Raw genomic sequence first — 17797 nt, forward strand, 5'->3', positions numbered from 1 at the left:
GGATTTGCTCTATTGTTTGGTATTCTCATCTGTGATGTAAATGGTTGGACAAGAAGAAAGAGATTCAAGAATTTGTTTCTTGATGGAAGGGACAATGACACAGATGAGATCGTTGAAATCATACAAGTTGGGTTCTAATCCCACCCCACCCCCATCACTTACTGAGTAATCTTGGGAAAACTATTTAAACGTTCTGGGCTTGTTTTCTTGTCTATAAAGCACAGATCATGATGTGTAGTTCCTTGGATGGTTAAGAGTAAATAAAAGACACTTGTTTTCAATTAGCTCCTAGTCATTTTGTGTTAAATATATGCAATACCCTTTGTTTATGAAATATGGTCATGACAATCAACACTTTTGGAAACAAAGCATCAGTGTAATATTATGTAATTAAAACATAGACTCTGGAAAAAATTGGATAAAACCTGGCCTCTTTGCAGTATTTATGATGTCTCAGAGTTTTATAACATTAATACATGAAAGCGAACCACTGGAATCTCATGTCCTGATGATTAATTGCAGGAGCATCCAAAGAAGAAACGATCCAAGTGGCTAGTGTATATTTCACAAGGCCTATTCTGAGAACCCTTTTTGAGTTTTTTGAGAAAGTCTGTGGAAACTTTCAGAAATTAATTTCAGCAGCAAATTGCTGAAACCACTCTTGGGGTTGAGTGGGGAGGGATTAGGTTAGGCAAAGTCTGGGATATGGGAGGAACCTGCTGACTTTAATAGCTCCTCAAGTAATGTTGGAAAGTGCAGTTTCTTAGGAACATCTATGTCAACAGCTGCACCATGGGGCTTAGTAACGGGTGTGGGATAGAAGTCTCTTTCTAAACGAGCCTGGGAGACATCTTTTTGGCTGACATCAGTGTCTCAGGGAGTGGAGGCAAGGTGGGTAGGCAGGGTGAAGCGAAGGACCAAGGCTTCAGAGGCAGTGGAGTGGGTGGATTTGTATGTATGAATCATACCCATGGATTCACAAAAAGCTAGAGGCCATTGTGTTCTACCCTCTTTCTACAGATGGGATATTAAGGGCCAGTGTGTGTGTGTGCTCAATCACCTGATCGTGTCCTACTCTTCACGACACCATGGACAGTGGCCTGCCAGGCTCCTCTGTCCTTGGAATTTTCTAGGCAAGAATACTGGAGCGGGTTGCCATTTCCTACTCCAGGGGATCTTCCCAACCCAGGGATCAAACCTGCGTCTCTTACATCTCCTGCACTGGCAGGTGGATTCTTTACCACTGTGCCACCTGGGAAGCCCCAGGAAAATCAGTTGCCTAGATTTATAACTGAGCGGGCCCTTATGGGACCTTCCACCATATCCTCTGCTTTAGCTCCTCTCTGAAGGCCCTAGATAGCTGTATTTAATGCATGTTTCCTGAGTTGTTTTACAGATGCTAAAACCCCCACCAAGAGAGGATGTTAACTACTTGATGACCATGAGCACAGAGCCGAGGCTTCCTCAGCACTGATCATGTGAATCCTTGTGACACCACCCTGTTCCCCCATGTACCCTATCGCCCAACTCCCTCACCTGGCTTTTGAAAATGCTTTGCCAAAACCCTTTGGGGAGCTCAGGACTTTTTTAGATCGTGAGCCACCCAGCTCCTTTCATGGCCCTTCAATAAACCTTTCTCTGCTCCAAACGCCACCCTTTCGGTTTGTTTGGCCTCACTATGTGTTGGGCACATGAACTTGCACTAACAAGTTCACATCACAAACAGAGATGGTACCAGTTGGGTTTCTTGGCTTGCCCCTTGCAGACCTCCACATAATGGGAACTGGTGGCTAAGCATCACAGGCTGATCTCTTGGTGGTCCTGTGACCCCCGACAATGCTTATCTGATACACTTTTATTAACATGGGCTAAATTTTAGAGTTACTGTAGGGTTTACTATGCATCCACTGTGTGCTCAGCATGGCGCTATGTGTTTGCTGCAGGGAAAACAATGTTCAGTCAGGTCTGATGTTTAAAGTTAAGCAACTTATTTTTATATTCATCGGTAACAGATTTATTGTGTTTGCTCAGCACCAGACTAGATTAAGCATGGTTTCAGCCTACACAGAGAGGCAGGGGGATCTTCCAGGGCAGGGAGAAGGGCAAGAATAAGTGAGGGAGGAAAGAACTGTGACAGTCATTCGTTCGGTCCAGTATCCCTTTGTCGACGGTCCATCATGTGTCAACAACTGTGCTATAGGATTTGTATCAGTACCGTACAAGAGACAGGTATCTTACAGATGTAAGAGCATTTCCTCCCTTTTAGAGATATGGAAACTTCGAGAGGTTAAGCTCTTTGTCGATACTTGTGAAGTCGTAAAGCTGGGATTTGAACCCAGGAGTCCTTGTCCCCAGATCCAACCTTTACGCAACCACATTATGGCTGCTACTGCATTTCAGATGTAATATTTGACCTTCCCTGAGGTCACTGCCTCACACCTCAGCTCTATGTCCCCTGCTATGTGATTCAGTCCTGGGACTCACAGTTCTCCTGTTGGGGCACAATTAAGTATTGTTTCGAGTTCCCACAGAGACCTGACCAGACTGTGGGCTCCTTGTGGTCTACGGTCTTCTGTACCCTGGCACAAAGTGATTTTGAAAAAAGTGGACTTCTACCCTGGTAGTTATCACATGGTGTTGTAACTGCTTTGTCTTTTAACTCTTCTATTTGTGGCTTCTTTACTGCTCTCTATTGAAATGTGTGTTTGCTACATGAGTGGTTATCTAACACTTTTCTTCTTCTCTGTGTGACGGTGAGACAAAATATTGTCCTGCAGTTCAACATCTATAACATTAGCTTTGAACTGATCTTGTATCAATGTGTCTTATCACTTTTTTTTTTTTTTTTTGGTGCCTGAACAGGAACATGACTTCTATCACTTTTGAGCCACTGTTTGTGGCTCTGAAATAAACTTGAATCTAAAATGGTAGGATAATCTTAAATTTATTTCTGACTGTTTCTAGGTCTGTGGCCTAAAGCTTGTGATTTTTGTTAAGGATATCATCTACAGGAAGGCAAATTCCATCCTTTCTGTGATGTTTTGTGTCGCCATGTTCTGCCACTAGAGGACAGTATCATCCACCACTTCCTGCCTTTTGTGCTAAAACCTTGCATAGTCTGTGCTAAGCGCTGTGCGGAGTTACTTCAGCCGTGTCCAACCCTGCTCATCCCTGCGGACTGTAGCCTTTCAGGCTCCTCTCTCCATGGGATTCTCCAGGCAAGGATACTGGAGTTTGGTGAGTGAGAAATCATTTAGGGAGTTTGCAGAAAAAGTTTTAGATACTAGCAACTACAGTAAAACCCTGGAAACATTGCCATGTTGCCAAGAGACTGGGCTCTGGTCTAGGGTTGGACTGCTTGCTCTGTGACCTCATGTGAGCTCCTTCTCTTGCGAGGCCTCTTGGCATAAAATGACGGGGTAGATCCGGATTAACTCAAAACTCTTTGGCGTCTAAATTTGACAAAAAGCAAACTGGTAGAAAGGTCTTTTGATGGCCTTATATGGAATTCTATTGTACTTCTTTTTAACCAAACTCATGTTTCTGGATATACAGTTTCGGCCACCTGGTGTGTAATTCCCTCTTTCTTTTCATGGATAGCTTATCGTATTTTGTTATAAATTCATTCTTATATATGACGTGCTTCTCACCTCTAAGGAAATTGGTTTAGAGTTTGTGCCTGGTTCACATGGAAGGCAAAGAAAAACCCATTTTAGCCTCCTTTCTACTCAGCATTAAGAAGCTAAGCCACTTAGAGTTGATCTGAGCTGTTGTGCAGCAGAAATCAACACGACATTGTAAAGCAATTATCCTCCAATTTAAAAAAAGAAAAAAAAAAAAGAGAGATAAGCTAAGCCACAACCTCCTTTGAATATTACAGCTACCTTCATCTAAAAAGAGAGTTTCTTCTGCATCTATGGCTAATGCTAATTAATGGTTCATCACAAGCCCCTGAGAAGGGAATGGCTACCCACTCCAGTATTTGTGCTAGGAAAAATTCAGGGGCAGGGGAGCTTGGTGGGGTGCAGGCCATGGGGTCACAAGGGGTCAAACACGACTAAGCGACTAACGCTTTCACAACCAACTTACACTATATGAATACTTTGCCCCCAAATAAACCTTTATCCATTTTTAGGAATGAATAAAAGAAGCCAAGCTTCAGGGAAGATAAGTTCTTGAAATCTGACAGTTTCCAGATAATGTCAGAATATGATTGCAAGAAAAATAATATGAAATGTACATTAACATAAATCTATAACTGCTCAACTTGATGAAAAATATCACCATAAAACTCTGCCATGACTGAACCACCCAATATGTTTTTCTCTATGACATTTTGTGAGAATGAATAAATTATCTGAGAATGTGTTTGCATCAAACATACAGAATTTTGTAATAAACACATAAATCATTCAAGCATTTTCCAGAAAGTTGCCTGATCCAAAAAGCGGGGATATTCATATTACTTTTCTCCCTTCCAGCTTCTTTCTCAGTACAGTCCCTTAGAGCTCTGGATAGTAATATAAAACCATCAATTATGGAAGTGTAGGAAGAGAAGACACAAAGAAAATTACTCTCATTGCAGAAGTTTTCCATGCAACTTACAAGCTGAACTTCTGTGAGCTCTGTTTTCACTGAGGTCCCCTCTGCAGTCTACACTGGGGTCTACTTTTAAAAGGGGCTTCCCAGGTGGTGCTAGTGGTAAAGAGCCCACCTGCCAATGCAGGAGGCGTAAGAGCCATGAATTCGATCCCTGGGTTGGGAAGATCCCCTGGAGGAGGGCATGGAAACCCATTCCAGTCTTCTTGCCTGGAGAATCCCAAGGACAGAGGAGCCTGGCGGGCTACAGCCCATGGGGTCATAAAGAGTCGAAAATGACTGAAGCGACTTAGCATGCGTGCACTAGTTTTACAAAAGCAGCCATATTTTTCAGCCATGGTACCTGGATATCAGCCATCATCCTCTATAAAACTGGCCCGACTAACTTAACTCTGAAAGATGTGGTCTTGTTGTACTCCTTGAGGGACTGCTTTACTGTTTTCTTACTTGGGGCAATTGATTTACATGAAAAAGCAGGCTCTCCCTTTTTGAACAGACTACCAGGAAGATCGAGGCAAACTAGTAGTTTAAATTTAGTAGAATGCAATGACATGTGCCTGAGAATCCCGAATTTCATCTTTACCTTTGTCTGTCTCTGTATTTCCTATGATTTAAAGCTTTTTCTGCTATACCATATAAGTTTTTGTTAACTACTCCAACATTTGTGAGCTAAGGTGAAGTATAAATAAATAGATGAATGAATAGTTGTGATTTGTGATTTATAATGAGAAATATATATTTGATCTTCATCTCTGTGTCTGGCACAGAACTCCTAAATCCTTTGGAATTTCCTAAGTGATGAGAGCTATCTAGGTGTCTTTTGTAATGTTAAGGAGATGACTTTCAGATCCTACCTAAGGATGGGAGTTGGTTGCCAGTGGAGTTGACCATGTGATTGGATGGTTGAAATTTACAGTCCCCCAAATCTAAACCTACCCCCACTCCAGGAAGGGGGAGTGGCTTGAGATGGAGTTCAGTCACCAACGGCCAATGATGTAGTCAACTGTGCCTACATAATGAAGCCTCCACAAATTCCCAAGAGTTTGGAGCTTCCAAGTTGGGGAACACACAGAAATTCAAGAACCATGGAAGCTCCCTGCCTTTTCCCAATATCTCCCTTCTGTGCCTCTTCCATCTGACTGTTCCTGGGTTATATCCTTTTATTGATACATTGGCGATTTAGTAAGTAAAATGTTTCTCTGAGTTTTGTCAGCCACTCTAACAAATTAATTGAACCCAAGGAAGGGGTGAATGGAAGCTTCAATCTATGGAAGCGCAGGTGACAATCTGGGTTCATGACAGCATCTACAGTGGTGAGGTGTGGTCTGGTAGGACGGAACCCTTAACTTGTTCATCTGATGCTGTTTCTGGGTGGACAGTGTCAGAACTGGATCGAATTGTAGGACACCCAGCTGGTGTCCAGAGAATTGCTTGATGACGTGTGGGTAGGTGGGGGAAATGCCCCCTGTGCATGCTGGAATTGGTATTAGAACCATCTGGATTGTCACACAGACGTATTAATATACGTAGCTGCTGCTGCTGCTAAGTCGCTTCAGTCGTGTCCGACTCTGTGCGACCCTATAGACGGCAGCCCACCAGGCTCCTCCGTCCCTGGGATTCTCCAGGCTAGAATACTGGAGTGGGTTGCCATTTCCTTCTCCAATGCATGCATGCGACCCCGTAGATGTCAGCCCACCAGGCTCCTCCATAGAATGGTGGTCAAAGAAGATTCTGCTATCAAAGAAATGAAGCTTCATGTCTACAGTGAACTATTAAAAAAAAAGAGAAGAATTGTGAAACCCATTTCTTACCTTTCTCCCCAGGACTCATTTCTCCATAAATGGCTATGAAGGTTCTACTATGACTTAGGACCTCTGTATATAGCAAATGATTATGGTCCGCCTGGGGGTCCCTCTGTGCTCTGTGCTCTGAGCCCTTTCTCTGTCAAGAGGCAGGAAAAAACTTCTATATAATTCATGGGGTCTTCTAAGGGCTAACGATATTAATACATCCGTTACTGAAGGAAAGCTGTAAATCAAGTGCTGTGTACATCAAAGGCATTTCCATGTTCAAGGACTCAACAGGCACTGATAGGAAAGCTTCCCTATTTGGGATGGTTTAAAGGCCTCTAGAGGGCAGATAGACAGGGATCAGTCAGGCCATGGAAGATGGAGAGGAGAGATGGGTCAGGAAACAGCCCTCGTCCCCTGCGTCTGCTTATGCAATTCAACTGAAGAGTCATAAAAGCCCTGGCGACTTCACATTTCAAGAGGAGGAAAGTAAAGGCTCAGAAAGGTTAGGTGCCTCACTTAAGGTCACACAGCCAGGGTGTGGCAGAGCCTGGGCATCAGCTACTCCCATTGCTCCTTCCGCCTTGCTTCCCTTTGTGGGCATCTGCTCTTGGGCCTCCAGGTCCACTGTTCGTCTGGTCCCCTCTGCTCCACCTTCTCTCGATCCTGGGGGACCAACCAGCACCGGCAACCTGGTCCTGTGGTTTCTGGTTGGGTGCAGCCATTGGGAAGTCCCAGCAGGAGGCCAGAGGAAGTTTGGAGGGGGAGGTTGGGGCGTGTATTCCATTCATTCCCACCCTGGGAGGTCCACACGGGCTGGGAAAGGAAAGGAAAGGAAGGAAAGTGAAGTCGCTCGTCGTGTCCGACTCTTTGCTGCCCCATGGACTGTAGCCTCCCAGGCTGCTCTGTCCATGGGATTCTCCAGGCAAGAGTACTGGGGTGGGCTGCCATTTCCTTCTCCAGGGGATCTGCCTGACCCGGGGATCAAACCTGGATCTCCCAGCGCTTTACCCTCTGAGCCATCAGGGAAGCTCACATGAGCTGGTGATGTCCCTCAAAAATGGTCACTGCTCCTCTCAAGGTGATGAGCATCTTCTTGTTTTCTGTGGCTGTCCCCTCATCTCTGAGTTGGGGAGTGGTGATAACGCCACCGCTATTGGCCCTAGTGTCTGCATCATCCCATATTCTTCCCCAACACCTCACATACCTTAGTGAACAGTTCCTTAATAAATAAACCTCTTTAAATTATCCCAATTTGGATGTGCCATCTCTTCCCTCTTAGGACTTTAGTGATTACACTTTCCCATTAAAGAAAATCTGATGTTAGTAATATGTTACAGAATATAGCATCGGACACATAAAATATGAATTTGATATGTTTCAGTTACTGGGAAATGTAAATCATGGGACTGTCATCTTTTCCAAGTGGACATTGTAAAAAGAAGAAGGGGACATTGGGGGAAGTGATGAGAGAAACTATAATGTATAGGATTCAATTAAATTACTATGGCTATCCTCCATTTGTGCTTCTAGCACTACTGAAATTGATTGTTTCCTTTCAACTTCTTACCTGTATCTTCATCTCCAGATTGAATTGCTTTGCCTAAAGCTTTAAAATCTGTTTTCATATTAATTAATCAACATTTTAAAATTAGATGTCTATCTTTCAATTTTACAAGGGTATGCTTAGAGAAATAACTTAGCTATGTATTTGAGGCAAGAAATACATGTTTCAAAGCAATTTCTTTCCAGATTATACAACATGGAATATGACTTGTCACAGTCAACTTCCTCATTAATAAGGTCAGGTGATAAAAAGGCATAAGATATGAGAGAGTCTTTCCAAAATAAGAAAACCTTATTAGGTGAAGGTTAATTTAATAGATAACCTTGTTGAGAAAAATCTAAAAATATACAGATATATTTCAAACTTTGTGATTTGACTTTACCTTTAACATGTTGGTTTCTGATATCCTTGGAAATGGGTTTTTCCACCTGTAGAAGACAATGCATTACAATTATCTCTTAAATTGTGACTATTGCATTTCATGACCTGCCACTCAGTATGGTTAGAGCCCTAAGGTTGCGAGTCCAGGACTCATCGTTCTTAGAGATCACCCCGTGTGTGTGGCTGGCAACTATTCAATGTATGTAAATACCCCCAAGCCAGTGACAAGTGTAGTGGCCTCAGGTGGTAATTTGGCATAAAAAAAACATTTGGTTTGAGAATCAATCCTGCCTCTTATTGCAGTCAAACTTTGGAAGGGCATTTACCATATTATGAGCCTTAGATTTTTTTCATCTTTTTAAATAGGGAAAATGCTATTCATGTCAATTCATGTCATTGAGTTATTGTGAAGGTCAATGTGCATGATCAAGTCCATGAAAGTGATTGAGCAGGCAGATCAAAGTGCAACCTTGTGTAAATGCCCCTGTTGGGAAATCACCTTCATCATGTGCTGGCTATGAGAACGTGGCCAGTCATTTAACTTTCTAAACCTCAGTTTCCTCAGCTGTGAAATGCGGGTAACATAAGGACTGATAGTTCACAAGGATGGCAGGACTGCATGAGATCGGCTATGTGCCTAGAACAGGAAACAACACCAATCAAACTGAGGAATTGTTAGCTGTCATTGTTAATTGTATTAAAGGCATTGATAGGACTTTCCTGGTGGTCCAGTGGTTAAGACTTTGCCTTCCAATGCAGGGGGTGTGGGTTTGATCCCTGGTAGAGGAGGTCAGATCCCACATGCCTCATGGCCATAACACAGAAGTAATACTGTAAAAAATTCAATAAAGACTTAAAAAAATGGTCCACATAATAAAAAGGAAAATCACCACTTAAAAAAGCTAAAGGCAGAATTGAATTATTAAGGGCTTGCTGTATAATCTTTAGATATGAGGGTGAAGGAGGTGATGTGTGTTAGTAGTTCAATCTTGTCTGATTCTTTGTGACCCCGTGGACTGTAGCCTGCTAGGCTCCTCTGTCCGTGGGATTCTCCAGGCAAGAATACTTGAGTGGATTGCCATTCTCTTCTCTAGAGGATCTTCCAGAACCAGGGATTGAACCCAGGTCTCCTGCACTGCAGGCACATTCTTTACCATTTGAGCTGCAGGGAAGTCCTGAAGAAGGTGATGGAGACATACTAATAATGCCCAATGCCTTGGAAAGCCTTTAAGCCTAGGTCAGCATTGGGGTCTATGATGATGTTTAGTTTTATGTGTCAAACTGACAGGGTCACAGGGTATCCAGATATTTGGTGAAACCTTATTGCTGGGTGTGTCTGTGAAAGTGATTCTGGATGAGATTATAATTTGGATCAGCAGAGTAAGGCAGATTGCCTTCCACAAAGCCAGTGGGCATCTTTCAGTCCATGGAGGGCCTGAATAAAATAAAAAGGGAGGGGAAAGGAGAATTTGCTCTTTCTGCCTGACTGTTGACTTGGGTCATTGCTCTTCTCCTGCCCTTGATGACTGAGATTTACATCATTGATTCTCTTGGTGCTCATGTCTTTGGACTTGAGCTGGAAGTTAGAGGCCATTGGCATTCCTGGTCTGCAGCTTTCAGATGGCAGGTTGTGGAACTGAGCTTCCATAATCACTAATTTGTTTATATGTATATGTCTATATGCCTATATGTCTCAAGCTTTCTATCCATCCATCTATCTATCCATCTGTGTATCTATTTTATCTATCTAGTGGGGGCTTCCCAGGTGGCTCAGTGGTAAAGAACCCACCTGCAATGCAGGAGACACAGGAGATGGGGGTTCGATCCCTGGGTCAGGAAGATAACCTGGGGAAGGAAATAGCAACCCTTTCCAGGATTCTAGCCTGGGAAAGTCCATGGACAGAGAATCCTGGTGGGCTACAGTCTAGAAAGTCACAAAGAGTCAGACACGACTGAGTATACACACATCTATCTATTAATATCTATCTATCTATCAATCATCTATCTACCTATTGCCTATGCTTCCAGAGAACCATGACTAACATAGAGTCTCAGTAGTATACTTTTTTGGTGCCAAGTTGAGGTGGTCAAGGTGAAGGGGAGGAAGGGCCACTGAACCCTGTTACCTGTTAGGTCTTGATGTTCAAAGCCTACCTCTTTTCCTCTGTGGAACACTGGACCACGTAATTCTGCCTACACATGATGTGGCTCTTCTGCTTGTAGTCAAGCATCAAGTATGGTTCGGGTTTGTTACTGCTGTGGCTTCCTTCATCACGCCCTCAGCTTCCAGTTCCTCCAGGGAGACCCCACGGAGGCTGGTGTGCTGGAGGGTTTTTGTTAAGATCTTGTTGCATCCTCAGCTTCCAATCTTCTCTGTGCACCTGCCCAGGAGAGAGGGTCTCTCCCAATGTTCTTCCCACCTCCCATTGCTAGCCTGGAGCAGGGGAGAACATCCATGGTCTCCGTCTTGCTGGGCCCCATGTGATTAGGGTGTTAGGGATCAGGCTTCCTTAGTGCCTGCTCTTCTCCCCTTTGCTGGCTAAATTCTACTTTTAAAAATTAATTAATTTTTAAATGAAGTATCAATCCTAAAGGATATCAACCCTGAATACTCATTGGAAGGACTGATGCTGAAGCTCCAATAATTTGGCCACCTGATGCGAAGAGCCGACTCACTGGAAAAGACCCTGATGCTGGGAAAGATTGAGGGCAGGAGGAGAAGGGGATGACAGAGGATGAGAGGGTTGGATGGCATCATCAATTCAACAGACATGAACTTGGGCAAACTCTGGGAGATGGTGAAGGACAGGGAAACCTGGCGTGCTGCAGTCCATGGAGTCACAAAGAGTTGGACACGAAGCGACTTAACAACAACAACAGTAGGTAATTTACAATGTTGTGCTAATCTCTGCTGTATGGCAAAGACTTAGTTATACACCCATATGCGTTTTGTTTTAATATTCTTTTCCATTATGGTTTATAACAGGAAAGAAAGTGAAGTCGCTCAGTCGTGTCCGACTCTTTGCGACCCCATCGACTGTAGCCTACCAGGCTCCTCCATCCACAGGATTTTCCAGGCAAGAATACTGGAGTGGGTTGCTATTTCCTTCTCCAGGAGATCTTCCTGACCCAGGGATTGAACCTGGGTTTCCCACATTGTAGGCAGACGCTTTACCATCTGAGCCACTAGGGAAGTCCTTATAACAGGATGTTGAGTATATTTCCCTGTGCTATACATTAGCACCTTGTTGTTGATCCATTCTAAATGTAATAGCTTGCATCTACCAACCTCAAACTCCCAATCCATCCCTCTCTTCCCCCCCCACCCCCCCGGCAACCACAAGTCTGATCTCTGTCTGCGAATCTATTTCTGTTTTGTAGCTAGGTTCATTTGTGTCCTACTTTAGATTCCACATACAAGTGATATCATATGGCATTTTTCTTTCTCTTTCTGACTTACTTCACTTAGGATGATAATCCCTAGTTGTAGCTGGCCATATTCCATTTTGTGTCTTTGGACATTTGGATCCATTTGTCTCTTTTGCACGAGAGAGTTTTTTGGCTGCATCTTCTCCAGAGGGACCTACACTTTGATGATATTAGCATAGGATCCCAGGCCTAGAAGTATTTTATGCCCCTCCCTAGGGCTAGTCTTATTTTCTATCAAATACAGATTTTCTAATGTCTACTATATACCTGTAACAATGCTAGATTATGAGGGAACAAAGAATAAGAGGTTAGATGCAAAAGGTGGACTCATGGATGCAGTTCTGAGTTTACAGCATGTTATAACCCAGGTTTCATTGTAACAGACCTCGACTCCATTCAGAGTTGGGGCCAGCCAGTTTGCTGTGGGAGGCTGCCCTGTGCGTTTGCAGCCTACTTAGCGACATCCCTGCCCTCTGCCCGCTAGATGTCAGTAGCGTTCCCCAAGTCTTAACAACCAAAAATGTCCCTGGTCATTGTAAATGTCCACTAGGGGGCAAAATGTCCCCAGACGAGAACCACTGATAATGCAAGGTATTATTGGTGAAGACTCCTTTGCATTGCTTCCTCCAAGAGGCTTCTCCACCGCCTCTGGTTGGCCTAAGTGATGGGGCTCCCTGCTCTTTGTATCTTGTGTCACCTCAGTCTTAACACCTTGTATTATTATTTCAAAACTGCCAATTTGGGCCACCGCCTCCTCCGTTAGACTGGGCACTGGCTCCTTTTATTTTTTTAATTCCCATTGTTGAGCATAGCACTTTGTACACAGCAAGTGCTCAATAAATGAAAAGATGGACAATGGTTTAGTGCTTTAAGATAGTTGTAACCAGTCTAAGGGGGCTTCCCAGATGGTGCTAGTGGCAAAGAACCCATGTGCTAACGCAGGAGACATGATTATAGACTCGGCTCTGATCCCTGAGTCAGGAAGAACCCCTGGAGAAGGACATGGCAACCCACTCCAGTATTCTTGCCTGGAGAATTCCATGGACAGAGGAGCCTGGGGGCTACAGTCCACAGGGTTACAAAGAATCAGACACAACTAAGTGACATAGCATGCATGCATGCAATCAGTCTAAGGAATTGACATACAAGAACTGGTTCCTGTAAGGACTGTTGAAGATCCAGTTCACAGATAGTTAAATCACCACATCATGTGCAAAACTAATTGGAATTAACTCCTGAGAATGAGGTTATAATAAAAAAAAATCTGCTTACCATAAAAACTGGATAATTCAAACATTAGTTATAAAGGCAAAACTCCCTTTTTTATTTGAATTGAGGCCAAGTCCTTATTGAATTAATTTATAAGACAACTTCCCTCCTAGCCAAAATCGTGCTCATCTCCCACCTCCTTTTTCTCACAAGATTTCACTTGACTTAATATGTTGAGATTATAGTTCCACTTGTAAAGTGACCTAGCTAAAAGAAGAAATTTGTAACAAAAAACTACAAAGATAATATGAAAGGATATAAAGTAGTAAGAATGGAGACTTAAATTCTGGCATAGTCGTTTATGAAAAATCAAATGAGAATTATCATCTTTTAAGAAAGCATTGTTCTCATGAAAGTTTACTTCTATGCAAAGAGGAATTATTAGTGGCTTTTAGGGAAAGAAAAGCTTAACCTTTTAGGTCAGAATTTTCTACTTTTTATAACCAGACAAGAACTTGTGACTTTAGCCTCTGGCCCAGTGACTCTGAAATTCCTATTGTCCCCTCAATATGTTCCGTGCTTTAGAGATGAGGCTCCTGAAATGCCCTCTTCCCTGTCTAACAGTGCACTGTTGGGGTCTGCCCCAGTTGTACATCTCGGAAATAATTGCAAGTATTCACATGTATGGATGTGAGAGTTGTGCTATAAAGAAAGGTGAGCACCGAAGAATTGATGCTTTTGAACTGTGGTGTTGGAGAAAACTCTTGAGAGTCCCTTGGACTGCAAGGAGATCCAGCCAGTCCATCCTAAAGGAAATCAGTCCTGAATATTCATTGGAAGGACTGATGTTGAAGCTGAAACTCCAATACTTTGGCCACCTGATGTGGAGAGCTGACTCATTGGAAAAGACCCTGATGCTGGGAAAGATTGAAGGTGGGAGGAGCAGGGGATGACAGAGGATGAGAGGGTTGGATGGCATCACCGACTCCAAGGGCATGTGTTTGAGTAAACCCTGGGAGCTGGTGATGGACAGGGAGGCCTGGAGTGCTACAGTCATGGGGTTGCAGAGTCAGACACGACTGAGCGACTGAATATGACAACTTTGAAGGACAGACTAGAGAAAGTTTCCATGTGAACAGAAATCAGACTTGGGCTTTTTGAATTATGGTTTTTTTTTCAGGATACGATATCACCAGCTCAACGGACGTGAGTTTGAGGAAGCTCCAGGAGGTGGTGAAGGACAGGGGAGCCTGGTGTGCTACCGTCCAAGGGGTCACAAAGAGTCAGACACGCTGAGCAACTGAAGAGCTACAACAGGACATATGCCCCGTAGTGGAATTTCTGGGTCATATGGTAGTTCTATTTTTAGTTTTTCAAGGACAATCCTTACTGTTCTGCATAGTGGCTGTATCGATTTACATTCCCACCGACAGTGCAAGAGGGTCCCGTTTGGTGCTCTGTGGTAACGTTTAGATTGGTGGGATTGGGGTGGGAAGGGGGCGGATATATGTGTACCTAGAGCTGATTCACTTAGCTATACAGCAGAAACTAACACAATGTTGTAAAACAACTATACCCAATTTAAAAAAAAGAAATCAAACTGGGGAAAGAAGACCGGGTTTCTTTTCCTATTAATATTTCAAGCTGTGGAGGTGATTTAGTTGCTAAGTTGTGTCTGACTCTTTGCGACCCCATGGACTATAGCCTGCCAGGCTCTTCTGTTCATGGGACTTCCCAGGCAAGAATACTGGAGTGGGTTACCATTTCCTTCTCTGGGGATCTTCCCAACCCAGGGATCGAATCCGGGTCTCCTGCATTGCAGGTGAATTCTTATTACCAGCTGGGCCACCAGGGAAGCCTTCATATTTCAAGCTAGTCATATTTCCAATTTCAGTTCAAATAACTGAGTTTGTGCATTTCCATTCACGTGCAGTGTGCTGTGGTCAGTCGTTTCAGTCGTGTCTGACTCTTTGTGACCCCCTGGACTGTAGCCCACCAGGCTCCTCTGTCCATGGGATTCTCCAGGCAAGAATACTGGAGTGGGTTGCCATGCCCTCCTCCAGGGGATTTTCCTGACCCAGGGATTGAACCTGAGTCTCTTATGTCTCCTCACTGGTAGGCAGGTTCTTTACCACTAGCGCCACCTGGAAGCTCTTCCATCCATGTGGCCAGTATCTGCCGAGAACCTTTTACATAAAGCCACTGTGCTAGATGCTGGGGCTAAAATAGTCCTTGTGCTCATGGAGGTGTCGTCTGGTAACTGATTGCTCTGTGCCGGGCACTGTGCTCTGTATGTGTGATCGTGAAAGCTATGAGATTTTATCGCTTAGACTGTAAAGGCTCAGGGAAGGTAAGTAACTGGCCCAAAGGAACAGAGCTCATAAAGTTGGAGCCATTAAAATGAGAATTATAACATTCATCTTGCAAGGTTATTTTAAGGATTAAATGTCATTCATTCGTTCATTCATTTATTCCCACCTTTCCTCAGAGAGGCCTTTCCTGACTGCCTTGCTTTCACTCTATTTTCAAAGCTCATCACTTGATACATCGTCTTTGTATCTATTATTTATCCATTTACATATCATAGGTCTCCACCCACTAGATATACGTTTCATGAGAGCAGGGCCTTGGTGTTTTACTGCTGCATACCAGAGTGGATAATTGTGTCTGGTCCATGGCAGGCACCCAACGTGTGTTTCTTAAGTGAACTTGTTGAGTGAATGATTAAAATGTTTAGCTTAGTGTCTGTGTAAAGAGGAAGTGTTCAATATTTCATCCCTTATCTTGCTCTCCCAATCTCTATTGGTTGTGTTCTGTGTGAACAACTTGGTAAAAATTGTAGTTTCCTTTTCTTGTCAATATTTAAAAGAAACCCTCTAGTTAAACGAGTAAACCATTTGCATAGATAATGCACAAGTATGAAGGGGTTATAAATATTTAAGTGTGTTCACAGTCACTAATAAATGTGAAACAAATTTTAAAGAAAGAGCAGCAAAACCTCCTTCTCTTTTTTAAAAATTATAATTAAAAAAATAATGTACAGTTTTGGAGAGAATCCTATGAGGTGGAAATTCTAATACCGGGCTTCTGGGAGGGTAAATTGAAATGATTTTTCAGGGAAATGGTAATTTCACAATATATACTGAAAGCCTTTAAAATGTTTTCACTCAATGGTTAAATAAAATAATTAAAAATCTTATATGAGGAGCAAAGGATCTGTAATGATTGTGCTTATTGATGCTTGTTTTATGACATGGGAGATAGTTTTATGACTGAAACAATGTGCTAAGGACGGAAAACCAGTATATACTATACAACAAAGACTTCCTTGCGTGAAATACATTAGCACAGAAAACACTGACATGAAATTTACCCAAATATTATGACTGATAGCCTAGGAACCTCAGGGATGGTTAATTTGTATTTTGTGCAATGTTATTAAAAATAAAATACTATATGTGTTTAGAACACTTACATTTACAAGATATTTTCAACAGCTTCTTGAAGTAAGCATGGCAGAGATTGTTACTCCTGTTTGGCAAATGGGTTTACAAAGAGGTTCAGAGAGGTTGACCCACAGTCGTCCCTTCATATCTGCTGGGGATTACTTCCAGCACGCCCCTTGAATACCCAAATCTGTGGATGCTCAAGTCCTTCATATGAAATTGCAGAGTATTTGTAAATAACCTATGCATATCCTTCTGTATACAGTGAAACTCTCAATGGCATGGGTTTGAACTGTGTGGGTCCGCTTATACTCAGATTTTTTCATCAAGTACGTACTAAGGTACTACAAAATCCTTCGGTGGTTGAATTATCTCTAGATTACTTGTAATACCTAATACAATGTCAATGCTATGTAAATAGTTGCTGGCATGTGGTAAATTCAAGTTATGCTTCTTGGAATTTAGTGGAATATATATTTTTTTAATCCTCGATTGAAGCTACAGATGGGAAACTGACAGATATGGAGGGCTGACTGTACTTATTACCACACCATTAGCAGTTGGAATCATTGGGCCTAAATCTGGACAAAATGATATGTTATTATCAAAGAGATCTGAGTTTAAATTCTGCTCCCAGAGAACAGGATGAGTATTAAGTGAGATGCAGGTGAAAGTCCTTAGCCTGCTGCCTGGCTCACAGAAAATCTTTCACAAATGTTAGTTCTCTTCCTTCTATGTACCTATTCTAAGGACCACAATCCCTCCAGCTGAATCACCCTGCACCTCACTGAGCTTGACCTGCTCATCACCAAGGCAGTCCAACAAGATGCCTTGGAAATGAGAGTCGGTAAAGCTCTTGGTTGCTAGGCAGTGCCCTCCATGTGTTTGGTTCATGCAGTCAAGCTTTTACTTACTTCTTCCAGCTTCATCCAGGTTTGCCTGTCTGTGGGGAGAGAGGTCTTAGAATCTAAGGACAGGGGTGTGTCCATCATACCCTTGAAATAGCGTGTATCTGTGAAAAAAGAAAAATTATTTAAAGTCATACTTTACGTGACTCTGCACACTGTAATGGACAAAATATTTGCACATCTACAAACTTACTGAACCATCATAACATAGGCTGCTGCTGCTGCTAAGTCACGTCAGTCGTGTCCGACTCTGTGTTACCCCATAGACAGCAGCCCACCAGGCTCACGTCCCTGGGTTTCTCCAGGCAAGAACACTGGAGTGGGTTGCCATTGCCTTCTCCACATAATATAGGCATGAGCATGTAATTCTACTTCCACTTAACAGACGAAGAGACTGAGTCTCAAAGAGGAGAAATCACTTCTCTTGGTCCATATACATAAATGCCAAAGTCTGGACCTGAACCTTCT

At 43.0% G+C, this 17797-nt stretch overlaps 1 protein-coding gene across 1 annotated transcript in view; it reads right to left on the reverse strand.

The window, feature by feature from the left end:
- CLNK (cytokine dependent hematopoietic cell linker) overlaps positions 1-17797 on the reverse strand; it is a 198570-nt gene that overhangs the window by 59496 nt on the left and 121277 nt on the right. Inside the window, exons 7-8 of the mRNA XM_043448457.1 lie at positions 17336-17433; positions 8339-8384 (exon numbers count right to left, since the gene is read on the reverse strand). Coding sequence (XP_043304392.1) covers positions 8339-8384; positions 17336-17433 — 144 coding nt within the window. The remainder of the gene's footprint in view (positions 1-8338; positions 8385-17335; positions 17434-17797) is intronic.

The sequence above is a fragment of the Cervus canadensis genome, chromosome 26 (genome assembly GCF_019320065.1).
Source record: "Cervus canadensis isolate Bull #8, Minnesota chromosome 26, ASM1932006v1, whole genome shotgun sequence".
NCBI lineage: Eukaryota > Metazoa > Chordata > Mammalia > Artiodactyla > Cervidae > Cervus > Cervus canadensis.